Here is a 19,264-nt window from a genome sequence, read left to right as displayed (position 1 = left end):
TTCAAAACGGGACTTTAAAAAAAAACACCCCTTCCTTCCCCAGGGGGACCCTTTGGCTTATCAGGGAACTTCTCATGGAATTGTTTCACCAATTCATCTGCTTTTAAATCCCAACTTTTCATCCATGTAGCTTCAGACCAAGGATTCCCTTCCAATGCACCAAATATTGTAAGCAACCTCTATACATCCTGGAATCCAAGATTTTTTTTACTTCATAATGTGTTTCCCCTTCTACCACTACAGGAGGAGGGGGAGATGGCCTTATGCTAGATCCCCTTACAGGTTTTAACAAGCTACAATGGAATACTGGGCAAATTTTCCCTAGGATTCTGGGTAGGCTGAGTCTAACTGTAACTGGGTTAATTATCTTTTCTATTGGGAAAAGTCCTAGGAATTTTGGATCCAGTTTCTTGCTAGGCATCCTCAATCTTATGTATTTCGTAGATTAAAAAAAACTTTGTCCCCCACACTGAAAGGGGGTTGAAGGGGACAATGTTTATCAGCTTGCTTCTTGTAGGCTTCTGCCACATCGGTTAGAGCCTTCTTTGTATTTTCCCATCCCCTCTTCAGTGTGTCCATCCATTCATTCAGAATGGAGGAGGGAGGTTCTTTGGCAGCTCAGGCATGGGAACGAACTCCATGCCACTGGTAATCTGGAATGGAGTTAAACTGGTACTGCTGTGGACTGCATTGTTGTATGCCACTTCAACAAAGGGTAGTAAGTCTGACCAGTTGTCTTGCTGATAGTCCACATAACACCAGAGGTATTTTTCCACCATCGCATTGGCCCTCTCTGCTGTGCCATTGGTGCTGGGATGAAATGCTGAGCTGAGCCCCTGCATGGACCCAATTGATTTGAGGAACTCTCTCCAGAACTTAGTGGTGAACTGAACTCTGCGATCTGAAATGACCCTTTTTCGCACCCCGTGCAAGCCATAAATGTGTTTCACAAACATTTTCGATAATTTCTTTGCAGATGGCAACTCCGAGCAAGCGATGGAATGCGCTTGCTTGGAAAACAAATCAATAACTGTCCAGATTACTCTATTACCGCCGCTGTTTGGAAGCTCGACGATGAAATCCATGGCGATCTCTTCCCACTGTCAGCTGGGGCTGGCCACTTGTTGTAGTAGTCCAGGGGGTTTTCCTGGCTGGGTTTTCATTGCGGCACAAGTAGCACAGCTTTTGACATAATATTCAACTTCTGATTTTATCCTTGGCCACCAAAATTGACGTCTGGTGAGGTGGAGTATTTTTAGGAATCCGAAGTGGCCTCCTAGTTTCGCATCATGACTCCGTTGTAGCACTTGCAGCCTCATCTCTGCAGGAATGTATAGCTTGGACTCTTTCCAGGCTAAGCCCTCATTCACCGTTAGGATGTCCTTGTTGTTGTTGAACCACGGGTCTGTCCGGAGAGCTGCCTTCAGCTCAGTCGTCAACTTATCTTGGCTCCGAGTGGTGACTAGAGCTGCTTTTTGGTGAGAGGGAGATATGATGGGGTGGACGACTTCTTCCTTCTTACTGTTGTATTGCGGTTTTCCCAACAGAACATCTGCTAACAAGTTCTTTCCTGCTGGGATGTGTTTAAGTATTGTGCCCAGCGAACCTGCTTAGGGGATAATCTCTGATGAGCTAAAAGTGCTTCAAGGTTTTTATGATCAGTCCAGACCTCGAATGGTATGTCCCCCCCCCTTCTAGGAGATGTCTCCAGGTGAGCATGCTCTACCTGATTGTGAATGCCTCTTTCTCCCAAATGGGCCACCTTCTTTCAGTAGGGGTGAGTTTCTTGGAGATATAAGTGCAAGGCAAGAGGTGGGCTTCTTTACTTTTTTGTGTAGTACTGCAGCTATTGCTACATCACTGGCATCTGTCTGGATTATAAATGGTCGTTCTGGGTCGGGATGCTGCAAGATGGTCTCTTGGGCAAAGAGCCGTTTTAATTTCTCAAAGGCTTTTTGACAGTCCATTGTCCACCTTAGTGGTTGGTTAGCTTTTGGCTTTATTGGGGAAGGACCCATCTTTAGTAGCTCAGTTAATGGTAGGCCAATTTCAGTGAAAGTTGGGATGAACTGCCTATAAAAATTTGCAAATCCAAGAAAGCTTTGTAGTTGTTTGTGAGTACTGGGAGGTTTCCAATCCAACACCGCTTTTACTTTTCCTGGATCCATTTCTATTCCTTCGTTGGAGATACAATACCCCAGGTAATCTAGCGAGGTCTTGTGGAACTCACACTTTGACAACTTGGCATACAGCTTGGCATCTAGAAGTTTTTTCAGAACTTGACGCACCAGTTTTACATGTTCTTCTAAGGTCTCAGAGAAAATCAAGATGTCATAAAAAAAATGAGTACTCTGCGGTACAGGTGGTCATGTAACACCTCATTTATGTACTGCATGAAAACTGCGGGTGCTCCTTGTAGTCCAAAAGGCATGGCTTTGTACTGGAAGCTTCCCAGGGGAGTGTTAAATGCAGTTTTCCACTCATCCCCTTTTCGGATTCATATGTGGTAATATGCCTCTCTCAAGTCCAGCTTGGTGAAGATTTTGCCTTTAGTCAAGTGGTTCAACATATCCTTTATGAGTGGGAGGGGATAGGTGTTCTTTTCGCATACTGCATTCAAAGCTCGCAGATCTACACAGAGGCAAACTCCGCTATCTTTCTTTTCTCTGAAGAGCACTGGGGCCGCTACCTTCGATTTGGTTGGTTCAATAAAACCCCTTTTTAAATTGGTGTTGATGTACTTCCTCAATTCAGTCATCTCCTTAGGAGTCATAGAGTACATTTTTGTTTTTGGTAAGGCTACCCCTGGTTTGAAGTCTATCGCACAGTCTGTGGGGCGGTGAGGTGGAAGGTAGTCTCCATCTTCCTCACTGAATACACCCGCCAAGTCCCAGTAGGCCTTTCGCACTCGTTGGATCCCCGGAGGTTTGGTGTCTGCTGCGGGGGCTGCAGGTTCTGGACGGTTTGGGCTATTGGTTCTAATTGTTCCTGGGTGGTCTTTAGGCCAAACGGGCCCAAATCAATGATCAATATTCTAACAACGTCCTCCCACTTGATAGTAGGTGCCCACCTGTCCAACCATGCAAGTACCAAGATAATTGACTCCTGCATTTTGGGGGCTACAATGAATCTGATGAACTCATAGTGTCGGCCTATCTTCCACTTTACTAATTCAGTGATCTTTGTGGCTGGGGCGCCCCCAATTAGGGTTCCATCTACTTGCTCGAACTGAATAGGGTGGGTTAGGGGTCTTGTGCGTATACCTAGCTGCTCCACTATTGACATGCTGATTAAACATCTGGTGCAGCTGGTGTCTATGATCGCCCCAACTTCCCCTTCTACCCCTGTTCTGGGCACTTGTAGTTGGGATTTTATGGTAAAGGAGGGAATAGGAGCACTCACCATTGGGTCATCTTTGGCATTTTCATCCTCCTCCTCCGAGGCCCCAGGGGCTTCTTCAATAGCAGGGTTCTCCACCTCCATTGGCTGCTGTAGTAAACGGCTCCTTTTGGGTGGCTTTTTTGTTTTTTTTCTTCATCGCGCTGGCAGGTGGTTGGCGCTTTTGTGGAACAGGAGTTGGGGCCAGGCATTCTGTTGCTCTGTGCCCCATCTGACTGCATCTGTAGCACTTTATGAAGGCCCCACGGGGGGTTGGTAGAGGCCTCTCAGCTCGCTGCCTCTGCGTACGTTGGCCCAAAGGCTTTTTGGCAGGGGTTCCAGTACCAGGCTTTCGATAGGTGTTAATTTCATGGTCTAGTATGATTGCAGTGGTATACCAATCTTTTATTTTTGGTATAAAGTTTCTTTTATTTTCCAGTTTCATAACATATAATCACATTTATACTATTACATAGCCAATATTGTGTTGTATTATTAAATATTTACATCAATTCATCCTACCATCAGCTCCCAAAAAACAATTGTTGGCTCTTCTGCTCTTCATACACCATATTTGTGCCTTATCCAACACTTTCTTCTCCCTCTCTCCTCCCCCTCCCTCCCTACTTTCTTCCCTCCATCATCCTTCTCTACTCTACTTCCCCTCCTTTCTCCTTCTCCTCTCTCCCCTTTCCACTCCTCCTTATTTTCCTCATCTTCCCCCCCACCCTCTCTCCTATCCTTCTCTTCCTACCTTCCTTCTCTCCTCTGCTTCCCACTCTTCCTCTCATTCACTTGGTGTATTTCAGCTTCTGAGCAAACTCCATTTTGTATTGATGGTATTTATAATTCCATTTCAATATACATAACATATCTTCCTCCTTCTTTGTTTAAAAAATAAGACAAAACAGTATACATGTATAGTCATAGTGCTTTTAAACCCAACACTCCCCCAAGCCTAATTTTGTTACAAATATTTACTTCTATATTTACTTTGTTGTATAGCAGGTAAGCATGCCAACCATATACCAAATCATGCCCTTCAATATTAAGTATTATATCATCTATTAAATTAGTCCAATCACTAATTACAGATAAAACTACTGCTTCATAATACAGTTTTAAATTAGGTAGTTTCAAACCTCCCCTCTCACGCACATCTTGCATTATTTTAAGTTTTACTCTCGGCTTCTTCCCTGCCCATCCAAATTTATTAATGCCCTTCTGCCACTCTAGCAAACTCGCATCTTTTTTGACTATTGGTAACATTTGAAAAAGAAATAAAAATTTAGGTAGAATATTCATTTTCACTGCTGCTATTCTTCCCAGCAATTTCTCCCATTTTTTCATCTCTGTCTGTATACTGAGCCATAGTGGCTCATAATTATATTTATATAACTTCCCATTTGAGGTTGAGATATAAACTCCTGAATATTTGACCTTTTTAACTATTTCACATCCTGTCATTCCTTCTAGTTCTTCCCTTTGTTTAGTGTTCATATTTTTAGCTATTATCTTTGTTTTCCCTAAATTTATTTTAAATCCTGACACTTGACCATATTGATTAATCATGTTCATTAAAACCTTACTAGATTCCTGTGGTTGGGTTAATGTTATAACCAAATCATCTACAAAAGCACGTACTCTATATTCTTGCTGCCTAATCTTAATTCCCTGTAAATCCTCTGAACCCCGTATTTTATTCAACAATAGTTCCAAAGTTATGATAAACAATAATGGGGACAAGGGACAACCCTGCCTTGTACCTTTTTCAATTTGAAATGAGTCTGTTAAACTTCCATTAACTATAATTTGAGCTGTTTGTTGCTGATATATTGCTTTAATTGATTGTAAAAAGTGCTCTCCTATTTGCATTTTTTGCAATATTTTCAGCAGGAATTGCCAATTCACTCGATCAAAGGCTTTCTCAGCATCTAAAAATATAAGTGCAGTAGGGATTTGGTTATTCTTTCCCAAGTATTCTAATATATTAACAATTAGTCTTACATTACTTCTCATTTGTCTCCCTTGAATAAAACCTGTTTAATCATTATGAATCAATTGCTGGATAACCAACAGTAACCTATTTGCTAGTATTTTGGTAAAGATTTTATAATCTATATTGAGTAATGATATAGGTCTATAATTTTTTGGTTGACTAAGATATCGATCCTCTTTAGGTATCAGGGATATGAAAGCTGTCTTCCAAAATGGGGGTACCTTCCCTTCCACTTGAATTATTAAATAATACCTTAAGAGGTTCTACCATTTCTAATTGTAGATTTTTGTAATAAGCCGCTGTAAAGCCATCTGTACCCAGTGCTTTCCCTGCCTTTAACTGTTTAATTACCTGTAGAATTTCCCCCAAAGTTATTGGTTGGTTCAGTCTTTCCCTCTGCTCATCTTTAACTATGGGTATTTTTTCTTTGTCCAGATATCTATCTATATCTAGGCCTTGAATTTTATCACTCGTATACAATCCTATAAAGAATTCACGAAAGACCTTTTGAATCTCATCCTGTTGATACACTTCCTTCCCTTTAAAATATAATTTTGATACATTACAAGATTTCTGTTTTTTCCTAATCAAATATGCTAACCATCTACCAGATTTATTTGCATTACAGAAAGTGTTATGTTTTGCATATAGCAGATTGGTAGCTACCTGGTCTGAAAACAGCATATTAAATTGGTCTCTTAATAAGGCAATTGCTTCTTTAATCTTTTTATCTCCTGGTTTAAACATTAACTCCTGCTCTTTCTTCCTAATTTCATCTTCAACTTCGATTCTCTTTTCCCCCTGTTTACGTCTATGTAATCTATTTAGATTTATCAAAACTCCTCTCATATACGCTTTACTTGCGTCCCATACTATTTCCAGATGAACTCTGGAACATATCTTTGTCTTCTTTACCCTAGAAAGCAAATCATTGGTTGTTAGTATGAAGTCAATCCTGGAAAAGGATTGGTGTCTATCAGAAAAGAAAGTAAAGTCGTATTCTTCTGCATTCCTTTCTCACCAAATATCTCTCAGTTCGAAATCATCTATCATGTCAAAAAAGGACTTAGGTAGTTTCGCTCGCATTTGAATATTTTGCCGAAAAGCCTTCTTATCTTTCTTGGTATCCATAACGCCATTCCAGTCACCCAGTAATATGCAGGATCTATAATCCCAATGTACTATCTTAGCATGGAGCTTTTTATAAAATTTGTCTTGTTGTTGATTGGGAGCATATATTCCCAATAGCAGTATCCTTTTCCCTTCTAATACCAGATTATTGCAATGTATCTTCCTTGGGAGTCTGCTTCAATTAATTCAGCTCTCATGTCCTTCCTTAAGTAGATAACTATATCATTTTTCTTCTTTGGAGCAGAAGCTATAAAGTGTTGTCCAAGTCTTGTATTAATCAAGTATTTTTGATCAGTTGATCTAATATGAGTTTCTTGCAAGCAAATTATGTCATTCTTGAATTGTTTAAGACAGTGATTTATTTTCTTCCTTTTCTGTGGGGAATTTAAACCATTAACATTCCACATTAGGAACTTAGTTGTCATTTTTAGCTCCCTGAAGCTTTTTATGAGCCATCTGGACATCCTGGAATTTAATCTTTGGCCTGGCTCTTCCCACTGCTTCGAGACTAAGACCTGTAGCTTCTTGACCGGTGGCAGGTGTTTGTTGTAATTGTTGCTTTTTTAATTCTTGGTCCATTTGCCTGGTAATCACACGGGTTTGTCTTTGTTCCTTGGCTCCTTGTACCTCTGAGAGAGGAAGTTGATCCAACCTTGTTGATACTTGTGTGTTTGCTATCTATCCTATCCTTCTTGTTCTCTTTCTCTAGGTCCAGGTGGGGAGGATGTCCAGCCTTCAATATATTATTGTAGAAATCTCGAGCCTTCCATACTGAATTAAGAGGGTATCTTTGCCCCTGATAGATAAGTGCTAGTCCGCCTGGTGCATCCCATCTGAACTGTAACTGATGATTTTTAAGCTCTTCAACTAAAAAAACATAGTCTTTCCTTGATCTCAACATTTTAGGTGGTATCTCCTTCAAAACAGTCACCTCCTGACCCCCAATTTGAAGCTTAGTTTTGTAAGACTCTTGCAATATCATATTCCTCATGTCTCTTGTAGCAAAGTACACCACAATGTCTCTTGGTAATTGCTTTTGTCTGGCAAGCCAGGAGTTAACATGATAAACCTTTTCAATTTGCCATTCATAATTCCCACCTGGCCTTCCCATCAATTGATCAAAGGCTTCTGAGAAAATCTGCTTCAAATTTTCTTGATTATTCTCGCGTAGGCCTCTTATTCTTAAAGAAAATTCCATTTGTCTATACATAATAACATAATAATTTCATTTTCAGCATCTCCAACTTTTTGTTGAACCACATCCATTTTCGTTGCCAGGTTGATATTAGAATCACTAAGATCTACTAATCTGCCTTCAATTCCAGAGACGTATCCTGAGAGGCAATTAAAAGCCACCAAAATATCGTCCCTAATCCCCTAGTTCCGAGTCACAAGCTCTTCAGACAGTTATTTATAAGTAGCAGATATCTCCTCCTTAATTTTAACTTCCATTGCAGCTGCATGATTTTTTAAGGCTTCAACCAATTCTTTCTGCAAAATTTCTCTGGTCAGGGGCTCCCCTGCAGAAGTAGGGCGGGGAAGTGACTGTAATTTAGTACGGGAGCACTTTTGGATGTGTTGGGGGAGCGTGGAAGAAACTTTTGCTTAGAAGCCATTCCAAGTTTAATCTTCTTCAGCCAATTAGTAAGTCTATGCAAGCCGATTATACAGCAATTGCTGTTTAGTTTGATGATAAATCACTTCCTTTTCTTTAAATGTTCTGAGCTCCATAAAAATATTTTCAAAACCTGACCCCTGCTACGAAGCTGCTCAGCATCATTTTGTGTGTCTCTTTAGCAAATAAATTATCAGAAGGAATTCTTTAAAAATGAAGCTAAGGATTTATACATACAATTAGGAGTTCACGAGTAAAAGTTCTGCCCATTCTGGAATCAGCAATAAATCAAACTTTGTGCTGAGGATGGGCAGATGCCTTTGTTCTGCAGATAAAAGCAGAAGAAATTCTTGACGCAGAGAATACTATGCTATCGAGTGCCCCACCTCCATCCCAGATTTATAGTCTGGGAAGGTTAGTTGGAGCAGTGCCCAAGCATAATTAACTCGCCTTCTTCTTCTAAGCCTGAAGAAGAGGTAATCAAACTGCCAAACAGCTGATGAATTGCTGTTTAGACAGTTTAACGCAGCCAAGATTGCAGAGCTGTTAAGAACAACAAGCTCCTTCAGCCCCCCACCCCCCACTGAAGTCCAGTGGTATACCAATCTTGGAGATGTTCCAGGATCCCCCTTACGGCACAAGCTTCTTTCAGTTTGGGATCTAAGGCTTTTTTGAATGTGTAGACCAAGGGTCTGGGCAATAGCATAATCTCCCAGCTATTCTCTGGAATTCCCAAACTAATTCCTTCACGGGATGACTGGTCTGTCGCAATTCATGGATCTGATCTTCAGTATCCACATTTTGGGCCACATAGCAAAACCTGGCGCGCATCATTTGGATGAACCCATTTATATCATCTAGCTCAGGAGCCGCTTCCTAATGGAGCTCCGCTATCCACTGCGCAGCCCCCTTTCCTTCACCCCCTCTGCTATCTCTTGGATTAACTCTCGATCAGATGGGTTTTGAGGCCCCACTTGATCAACGTATGCCCATACTTGATTCAGGAAATAAGCCACCTTATCTGGGGACCCATCAAATGTTGCACGGAACCGTGGGGGTGTGGGAGAAAGGGCCGCTGGTGGTTGAAGGGGCAGCTTGTTGGTTTGCTGCTGCAGGTGGTAAGCCCCTCCGTTGACCCACACCCATCAGTTGGGCAAAAGTTGGAATGATGTCAGCTTTCCAAATACCAAGTAAAATTAAATCAGAGTCAAAGCCAAAACTATGTGTAAAGTTCCAATTTAATAAAGCAGGCATGTTGGCATAGTGATATGGGATTCCGACTCTGGAAGTTACATCAGAATCCCACCCAGTTAAAAGTTCATGATCTTGCCCCCACACCCACAGTCCATCACATGGTCCAATCTTCTTCTTCCACGCTGGCGTCTACGCGTAACTGGTTCCGGTCAGGTGTAAAGGTTTGGGAGACAAAAGATGACCTTGAGCTTCTAGGAAGGAATTTTTTATTTTGAAAACAACACATTCTACCCTTTGCTAAATCCCCCCCTTAATAAGAGTGTGGCAGGCCAAAGATTCTTAAAGGAACTGCTGCAGGCCTGACACCCAAATCACCTCCACATTCACAATGATGTAGATCAGGCGTGAAACCCTTCACTACCGCTTTGGAACTGGGAGCGCATGCGCACTTGCCTGTCACTAATGACATCTGGGTGGGTGGGCGGAGCCTCCTGCTGCCGCTATCGGTTCATCTGAACCCGGGCGAAAGGGCAGAATACCACCTCTGGTATAGATCCCATCAAGTTTCTCCATGAAAATATCCATGAAGCTGACAATAATATAGAAATTATTTATCATGGCCTTCTGATCCCTTATTGATTATGTTGGTCAGAATGTTTGTGCAACCATTGTATCTGAACTGATAAAGTTTAAAGTGCCAGCTAAAAGTTTGCCAGCATCTATTTGAATAAATCAGCAGTTACACAAAATTAGGAAATACAACAATGTGACAATTATTAACCCAATGTATTGAACTTGGCTGCATTTGCAGAAAAAAAGCTGTCATCTGTGTCCACACAAATCAAGGTCATGTAGTTCAATTAAAGATTGCAACATTGCACAATAAAATTTTTCCTTGCATAGCCTGAAACATATATTTCCCAGTACCGATTACACAATAACCACACTAGGCCTGAATCCCACTAGGGGTGGGATTCAGCCAATTCAGATGGGTTTGACAACCTGGATGTTAATTTTACATCTGGTTTGCAAAAACGATAATTGAAAGAATTGGCTGGCCCTGCCCATCCCACTCCACCCCTCCCATGGGTCTCGACACGGCCTGTTTTGGATGCCAGGTAAGTGCAAATCCTGCACAGAGGCTTTGGGAGGGCAAAAACAAGGCCTCCCAGATGTTCCAGAAGTCTAGAAACAGACCTGTTTCTGGTCTCTGGAGGGTCTCCAGAGCCCACAGGAGGCCATTTTCACCCTCCTGGAGGCTCAAGGAAAGCTTCTGAAGCCTATGGAAGGCGAAAACACCCCCCCCCTTGGTGTAGGATGCCGAGTATGCCATGTTCCCCATGACCATGCCCCCCAAGCACCCAAACAGAGAACCGGTTGCTGAAGTTTTTCTATCCCGCACCTGACTAGGCCACCCAAAACTTTACAGCTTTCATTTTCTATGCATATATAATATTCTCCTTTCTTCTTTCGCTTAATTCTTTGTTTCAGTTAACTTCTAGTAGCTCTCTGGGAGCTGACCTCTAAACCTTTTAGCACATTTTTCAGTGACTACTCAGAAGCCACAGTATGCAATGCAACTCTTGTTCATACGGCTGACAGTCGATTCGGTGTGAAATTCTAATTATATATTCTCACCGCATTCAATGGATTTTCATGAAACAGATTTAGGTGACTTTTCAGCTAAGATTTTTCTGGTATGATTGTACTATTCATCAGAGCTCTTAGACAGAGCACATAGGAGTTTCCTCCATAATGAGGTACTGTTCCCTTTGGAGGGGGAAAATAATATAACAACTCTTATGTAAATTTAAATATGGAAATTGGGATTGGGATTTAGCTATGAAAATAACAATGTAATAACATTGTTCTGGCTTCATCTACTGGTAAATCCATAATTTTTCACACAATGATACATTACAAATACTGGCATGTAAATCAGAAGTGCTTTTGTATTTTTAAAACATACTGATTTTTACAGCAACACTTCAATAAATTTATGGATACAGTGAGACAAGAGTGATACAAGTCTACATCAGCTAAGAAAGTTCCCCTTGACCATTTTACATTTCCAAATTAGGTTATTATTCAATCGTGTTCGATGTCCTCTCTTGCTCATTTTTGGAATACAGAAGTTCTGCTGACACAATGATTGACTAAAGATCAGCCTTCTTAAATATTTGAACACTCTACTGGAGTATAAGAATATTGACAAACCATTGCAAATAAGCTGGCTTAAGGACATGACATGAATGACTGTCAGAGTCTATATAGATAAGGTAAGGTAAGAAAAGAATTGCAATTAGTATGTTTTTAACATTGTAATTAAAACTTTCTCTTCTACACAGAATTTTTAGATTCCAATAAGAAGAGCAAATTTACTCTTTGCAATGGAAACATTTATCAATGAAAATTGAGTTCATGGAACTAATGAATTAATTAAGGAAACTAATATAATAACACACAAACATATATAATTTTCCTTTATGTTAGCAGGATTCATGATTTTTAAAGAATTGTATTAATACAATATTGACCATAAATGTAGGAAGTATTGATAATTGCTCTATTATTACATCAACAGTTGAAGAAATGGAGCCAGAGGATGAGTTCCTGTATAAATACAAAGGACTCTATTTTGTAACTGATTCGTCCTCACCTGAAACTTTAGATTCCCTGGACAGTTTTGAAATCCGAGATGATGATATATTTGTAATCACATATCCTAAATCTGGTAAGTTCAACGATGTCTTCCAAGAAAGAGTTAAACTTGTGTCCAATGTTGTTATTCAGTTCCTAAGTGTTTTGGTTGCTGTGACGCTATTGCTCTAAAAAAAGATTTTAACATTTCACATTTTATAAGAAGCTGGAAATGTAGGGAAAATAAGCTGCTAAACCCCTACTTTCATCCTTTATATTTTACTCCACATTGGCTACATTGGTAAATTTGGCTTGTCACTCTCTCTCAGCCCAATCTACCTCACAGGGCTGAAGTGAGGGAAATGGAGGAGGAAGAAGTACTAGGTATGTTTGCCATCTTGAGTTAGTTCTAAAACTAAAAAAGGCAGGATAGAAATAAATGTTTAAATTAATAGCTACTCTCTTCTCATCCATCCATCCATCAGCTTCATCTATCAATTTTAGTAGAGTTGATTGTCCTTATGCATCTCTGAAACATTTGTTCTTCTCCCTGATAGGAAGGTTGGCTTTGCATAAGTTCAACTTTCTCCAATTTAATTTAATTATTCCTTATTTGCAGGAACAATATGGACTCAGAATATTGTCAGCTTGATTACTTATGAAGGTCACCGAGATGGAACTGAAAATATTACCCTAATTGACCGAGCACCATTTCTGGAGTATAATGTATTCCATGTAGATTTACCTAGTCGCCCATCACCTCGTGTCATTTGTTCCCATCTGCCCTACTATTTGGTACCCAAAGGATTACGAAAAAGAAGAGCAAAAGTAGGACATGTTTTGTTAACTTGTGAGCTAGTGTGGGGAGCTGCCTGCATTCATTTCATTTAGCTCTGTGTCTGAATGTTTTATTAACAAATAGGCAAGAGTACACAACAAATATTACATTGTTCCGATATGTTGGAATAGCAAATTCTGAAGTGTGGGGCGGGGGGAACACAAACAAAACAATATTAATATCAGAAGGTCATGCCCAGCAGAAACAGCTAAGAATCAAATTGAATATCAAACCAGATAAACTTATTTTTCCCAAGGTGACACACCCAGGTAGATCATACGCTTGCATGTCCAGTTGCTATCTTAACATATCTGGAGGATGTCAAGTTGAGGGATGCTATTTTTATCCTTCAAATACCAAACTGCATTGCTAACTAGTCTGCTTCTACTGCTTCTACATTCAATTCATGGTGCTGGTTTGGATGTTTAAACCCTTCATCAGATGGGAACATGTTATTTGAAGAATCTCCTCTCCCCAGTTGCAGCTATGCATTGCATCAAGTCCAACAGGAAAGACATGTGGGGGGTCCCATCAGCTCGGAAGATTTGTCAGGCAGGATCCATGAGGAAAATCTTTTCTTCTGTGTTGTCTGCCATATGGAAAATCATTCCCCCAAGTCAATGTTGGCCCCAGTCCTGGTGGTCTGCTGGGAGGCTCTCAAACATGGTTTTGCTAATGAGCTTTGAGATCCCCTGATAGAATGGAACCTGTTAGATGAATGTATGAGAGTTACTTGATGAACTGTCTGTGACCTATGCTGTCAATCTGTCTTTTTTTCTTGTTTTTTTCTTGGGTTTTTTTACTAAGTTTTATCATCGCTCTCTTACAGATTATTTATGTATTTAGAAATCCAAAGGATGTCTTGATTTCTAGCTACCATTTTCACAAAGTAGCAATCCAAATAGAAACCCCAAAAGACTTCAATATATTTTTTGAGAAGTTTTTGGCTGGCAAAGGTAAGAAGAATTTGATCATGATAATGTTTTGTCCATTTTTGTTTTGGATAAAAGACTATAAATATATTTCAATCCATTTCCTTCCAAGAGCAAACAATCCACTCTCTCTCCTTACCTAACAAATAATGATTCTCTATACTCGTCCAGTAATTTGTCCAAACTCTACCCAAATATTTTATAGTAGAAAGTGTGCAGTCGTGGGATTCAATTCTTTTTAACTACCAGTTCTGTGGACTTGGCTTGGTGGGTGTGGCATGGCGTGGTGGGTATGGCAGGTGAAGTATGCAGTAAAACCCCCATTCCCACACCACTCCAGGGGAAGGTTATGGCAAAATTCCCATTCCCTCTCGATCAGCTGGGACTCAGGAGGCAGAGAATAGATGGCGGGGGAGCCAGTTAGAGGTGGAATTTACTGATTCTCCAAACTACCATATTTTTCAGAGTATAAGACAAACCTTTTTCCCTCAAAAAAGGGTGGGTGCATTTCATACACTGAATGCAGCATTTTTTGTTACCTGAAAACCCAACCCCTTCACTGAAGTGGCCATGTATTGCTTTTAGGAGGCATACAGAGTGCTGCTGGGGGCTGGGGAGGGCAGAAATAAGCAAAAACCAGGCAATTTTTTGTTCAATTTCACCCCCCCCCCCCAGACCCTAGGAGCACTCTGTAAGGCCCCTAAAGGTTAAGAGATAGGAGATAACCAGAATTAGTTCTTTCAATATTTGAAGTTTTTAAAAGATGAATGTTAGTTAAAGAACCAAATACTCAAATGATATCATACGGGAAGCGATTTAAGGGTTGGAAATAGAAAAGAGATAACCAGAGTTAGGGCTTTCAATATTTGAAGAAGTATAAAAAAATTAGACCAGATTCCCCCCAAGTTCCAAATAAGAAAAATCAAAGAAACAAAAGAATATAGCAGCATCTTGACAAAACTTGCCCCATAACAAGTTGGAGGATACAATCACATTAGTTACTCTCATTTTTTCTCTGTCCTCTCCACATTCAGTGATGTTAGGGAAGCCCCTCAGTTGTGCTCTCATGCTTTGATTTTTAGGCCCACCAGGATCACAATGGAGGAAACTCAAGCATGAATAATGTAGAAAGAGCTGAGGTGGCACAGTGGTTACAATGCAGTACTGCAGGTTACTTCTGTAGACTGCCAACTGCCAGCAGTTTGGCAGATTGAATTTCACCAGGCTGAAGGTTGACTCAGCCTTCCATCCTTCCGAGGTGGATTAAATGAGGACCCAGATTGTTGGGGGCAATATGCTGACTCTGTGAACTGCTTACAGAGGACTGTAAAAGCACTATGAAGCAGTACATAAATCTAAGTGCTATTGTTATTACTATCCCTGACACAGGTGGTCAGCTGGATCACTGCTTGACCGAGCTGAACCTATCAGTGTTTTACAGTTCGTGTTTTGAATTTCTATGTAAATTACTGTGTAAATATTAGGGTAGCCTCTTCTTAAGCTATCATGCTTTGATCTTTAGACCCACAAGGATCATAAAGTTGTGGGGGAAATTCAAGCAATAATCTTTATATGTAACTCATTTCTCTCCCATCAGTGGTTTGTAGTTCATGGCTAGACCATGTAGAAGGCTGGTCTGCTCATAAGGGTGATTTCAATATTCTCTTCCTGTCTTATGAAGAAATGAAAAAGGTAAGATGTGTTTGTGTTGTGTAGTGCAATATGAACAATCATTAAGCACAGAAAGCTTTGGAAATGATGGGATGTGTAAATAACCTATTCCAATAGGGAGTAGCAGAGGTGAACACAGAGCCAATCTCGATTATTTCTGTGATCTTCTAGAGAATCTCTTAACAAGTTCAGCAAAATAATGCCGATATAATTTTTGATAGACTTACTTAATATATAAGGAAAATCCAATTAGTACAATTTACCTGCAATTAGAAAAATCTTAACCTATTATATTGTATTCTATTCTATTGTATTGCATTGCATTATAATTATAAGTATAAATGTAAATATATATGAATATGAATATGAATATAAATATAAATATCATATTTGCCATAATATTTGGGTCAGAAGAGATTGACTCAACTCAATGGCATTTTTAAGCTGCTTCTATGTGCAGTTTTTATTTTGAAAATTACTTTATCTCAAGGTAATTTTTTCAGTAGGAAAATAATTAAAGTTTAATATACAAGTTATGTATAACAAAGAAATTATCTTGGGAATTTCCCAAAGATATAAACAAAAAAATCCATTTTTTTCTCCACTGTTATAGATCAGTGGTTTCCAAACATGGCAACGTTAAGACTTGTGGACTTCAGCTAGCTCTTCTGGCTGGAGAACTCTGGGAGTTGAAGTCTACAAGTCTTAAAGTTGCCAAGTTTGGGAACCACTGTTATAGATGAACTAATATAAAGCTCTATCAAATTACAGGATCTGAGAAGTTCTGTACTGAAAATATGCAAATTCCTAGGAAGGGAATTAACTGAAAAGGAGGTGGATGAGGTGGTGTATAAAGCTACATTTGATAACATGAAGGTGGATTCTAGAGCAAACTACACATTATTGCCTCCTGGGATTCTAGATTTCAGCAAAGGAAACTTTCTTCGCAAAGGTAGATTACTAATAATTCATACTCTGGGGCTTTTGGAATGTGCCAGGCTTCATCTGAAACCAGGGTTGTCACCGTCACTTCAAAGGTGCTTTCTAAAGTGGTATGGATATGTCCCAACAGCCTCACTTTCTGGGGTCTCTCCATGATGTTGTCTTTGCTGAATCAGCAGCCTACATTTGAGGCAGCCATAAGCTTTTCGTAGTTGTGCCAATGTTGATGTTCTCCTGTTCACCCAAACAATTTTCTGGTGTGGATATAATCCGACCTGTTTCAATGATCATTCTGTTGGTTGCACAATCTAATGATTCTTTGGGGTGGACTAGTTTTAACTCATACTGAACACTATTGTGGTGGAGTCACAACCTCTTCACTATCTACCTTGGGTAATCTCCCACACCAGGAGTGTAGTGGGTCATATGGTTAGGAAGTTGGGTTGAAAGTTAGCAAGCCCATGTTTGAAATCCGAGTGCTGCGGCATGGTGGGGTGAGCTCCTGTCATTCACTCTAGCACCTTGTTGGGAACTTGAAAGGACCACCTCTCCCGCGGCATCTCCCTGGAAATAATGATGTCACTGACTAATCCTTTCAACCTGGAAAGGATATTCTAATTATCAACCTGAAAAAATAGTCTCTCTGACATATGAATGCACTGTCTTCCAGTCTTAGAACTGAGTCCTCTAAACCTGCAGGGACCTATCTAATGATCAAAAAGCCATCAATCATTTCTCTTAAGCATTGAACCAACTGGGTGAACTCAAGATAATTTAGAACCTCACTGGGAGACCATTGATTCCATGATTACAGTGATGAAGAGGCCTCTCTCTCTAAAAACAGCATGGCAGCACAGCTTTGGTTTCCAAAGTTACAGCTGAGCAAATCACAAGACCTCTGAAACACTGTCCTTTGGACGAATGAGACCAAAGTGGAGATATTTGGCCATAATACAAAGTGCCACGTTTGGCAAAAACCAAAAATGGATATCAGCACAAAAATCTTATACTAACCATCAAGCATGGTGGTGGAGTGGGATGATTTGAGCTTGATTTGTAGTCACAGGGCTTGGACACCTTGCAGACACTGAGTTGACCATCAACTCCACTAAATACCAAATTATTCCAGAGTCACAGCAGTCTGACAGCTAAAGATTGGCCAACATTGGGTCATGCAACAGGACAATGACCCTAAGCGCACCAGCAAAAATTCCATGGAATGGCTGAAAAGGAAAAAAATAAGGTAGTGTAATGGCCCAGTCAAAGTCCAGACCTCAACCTGATTGAAATGCTACAGTGAAACCTCACGTGAAACAAGTAAACAAATGCTCACAAACTTTATTTAACTGAAATGTTGTAAAGAATAGTGGGCCAAAATTCTTCCAAAATTATGGAATCTTAAGTTTTACATACACAGCTTCTCCATTTTGGTTTCCTTTTTCAAAAATAAATCATGACATAGTGTAATGTCATGTTATTCATCTGAGGTTGTATTTCCTTATTTTGAAGAACTGCTAAAAGGCAGATTTTTACTCTGCCCATACATAAAACCATGGAACAGAAGTAGGGTATACTTACTGTTTACATAACTGTATATGTACATTCAAACACAAAGTTAGTCACAGAAAAATGTGTAATAATGACCATTTTGGTTACATGATGACATAAATTGGCTCTAGTTAAAATGAATACAAAAACTGTTAAGATATTTTTAACCATTGTTTCCCAGGCACTATTGGGGACTGGAAGAACCACATGACTGTTGCCCAGAGTGAAAGGTTTGACCGTGTCTTTAAGGAGAGGATGGAAAAGCTGCCCTTCAAGTTTTGCTGGGATATTCAGGAGGATCCTGAGCCTATTTCCAGCTTAGTGGATGAAAATAATGTGTAATATAAACATTCAAATGGCTTGAATCAGAGATGACCTTCCAAGAATGGTCTTTATGTAATTGTAATTTTCAATTCTCAACTCTGCAGGGACTATAGGTCAGAGTAACATTAAATTCTGCATTATTTTTTAAAAATTGTACAACATTTGTTCATTGATTTAGATTTTCATAGCTACCTGAGCAGTGTTGGGTTTCAATTTTTTCTCTACCGGTTCAGTGGCTGTGGCTTGGTGGAGGGCTTCATGTGACTGAGTGGGAGTACGGCAAGTTGGGGCGACACCATTCCACCAGCCACACCCACCCAAACCACGCTCACAAGAACCCATTGAAAAGTTTGGCCAAGTCTTCTAGTGTTCAACCTGGCTGCTTCTTGCCTCCTTCTCATGTTTGCTCTGTGTGCCTGAGCCCAAGAAGGAGAAAAGCAGTCATGTTGCATGCTGCGGCAGAGAGAAGCCAAAGTTTTCTGCCTCCCTTCGCAGTGGAGGTACTTGGAAGGCAGCTCCTGTGGCTTCCTGTCCCTTTATGGTCCCTCCTTTACCCTGTGTTAAAGTACCTTAAAGACAGAAGCAGCTCCACTGGGATGTTCTAGGGCTGCTGGGACACATAACAGGCCATTCCCCTGACCGGGTCCGGTGGGCAGCTGTGCGCAGCACTGGCAGGCAATGGGGCATGGCCAGTGCAAACAGGGCAGCGATGGTGGCGATGGTCACAGGCAACACATTGCATACCGGTGCCACTTGTGCCAGGCTATCAGACATGGCCAGGGGAAAGTGGCCAACAGGCAGGCAGGGTGGGGCAAGTGAGCAGCAGACAGGCGGGTGAGGCAAGCAACCACTAAGAAAAAATATGACACCAACAAATCCAAAATCAACATATTAGCAACAGCTAGACCTATTTATTGTATTTGCCGCTTCCCTGAAAATATATATTGCTTGATATATCATCTTAGCCCAACTCCTAAAGAGAAAATCAAGTTTTTAGAGTTTTGTTTGTAATTTTTGGTATAATGATACATTACAAATACTTGTAATGGTGG

At 40.4% G+C, this 19,264-nt stretch overlaps 1 protein-coding gene across 2 annotated transcripts; it reads left to right on the top strand.

Moving 5' to 3' along the window:
- Positions 1–11,485: 11,485 nt before the first annotated feature.
- Positions 11,486–19,210, top strand: LOC116507443 (amine sulfotransferase-like). Of its 2 annotated transcripts, none has more exons than XM_032215571.1 (7): positions 11,486–11,596; positions 11,902–12,051; positions 12,577–12,785; positions 13,625–13,751; positions 15,325–15,419; positions 16,170–16,350; positions 18,070–19,210. In XM_032215571.1, exons 2-7 carry the CDS (start codon positions 11,910–11,912, stop codon positions 18,228–18,230), a joined length of 915 nt encoding a protein of 304 aa, XP_032071462.1. In that variant the 5' UTR covers positions 11,486–11,596; positions 11,902–11,909; the 3' UTR covers positions 18,231–19,210. The 2 variants fall into 2 exon arrangements, with proteins under 2 accessions (XP_032071462.1, XP_032071463.1); XM_032215572.1 differs by having other exon boundaries at positions 11,505–11,601.
- The last annotated feature ends 54 nt before the right edge of the window (positions 19,211–19,264 follow it).

Source organism: Thamnophis elegans, chromosome 4, assembly GCF_009769535.1.
Source record: "Thamnophis elegans isolate rThaEle1 chromosome 4, rThaEle1.pri, whole genome shotgun sequence".
In the NCBI taxonomy this organism is placed as follows: Eukaryota; Metazoa; Chordata; class Lepidosauria; order Squamata; family Colubridae; genus Thamnophis; species Thamnophis elegans.
This window is presented reverse-complemented; position numbering and strand designations above follow the sequence as displayed.

Excerpts from the sequence above, each read along its gene's own strand:
- LOC116507443 (XM_032215571.1), top strand. The coding sequence starts at position 11,910 with ATGGAGCCAGAGGATGAGTTCCTGTATAAATACAAAGGACTCTATTTT. Across the intron at positions 12,052-12,576 it reads AATCACATATCCTAAATCTG|GAACAATATGGACTCAGAAT; the intron begins GTAAGTTCAACG and ends CCTTATTTGCAG. Across the intron at positions 15,420-16,169 it reads CTTATGAAGAAATGAAAAAG|GATCTGAGAAGTTCTGTACT; the intron begins GTAAGATGTGTT and ends ATCAAATTACAG.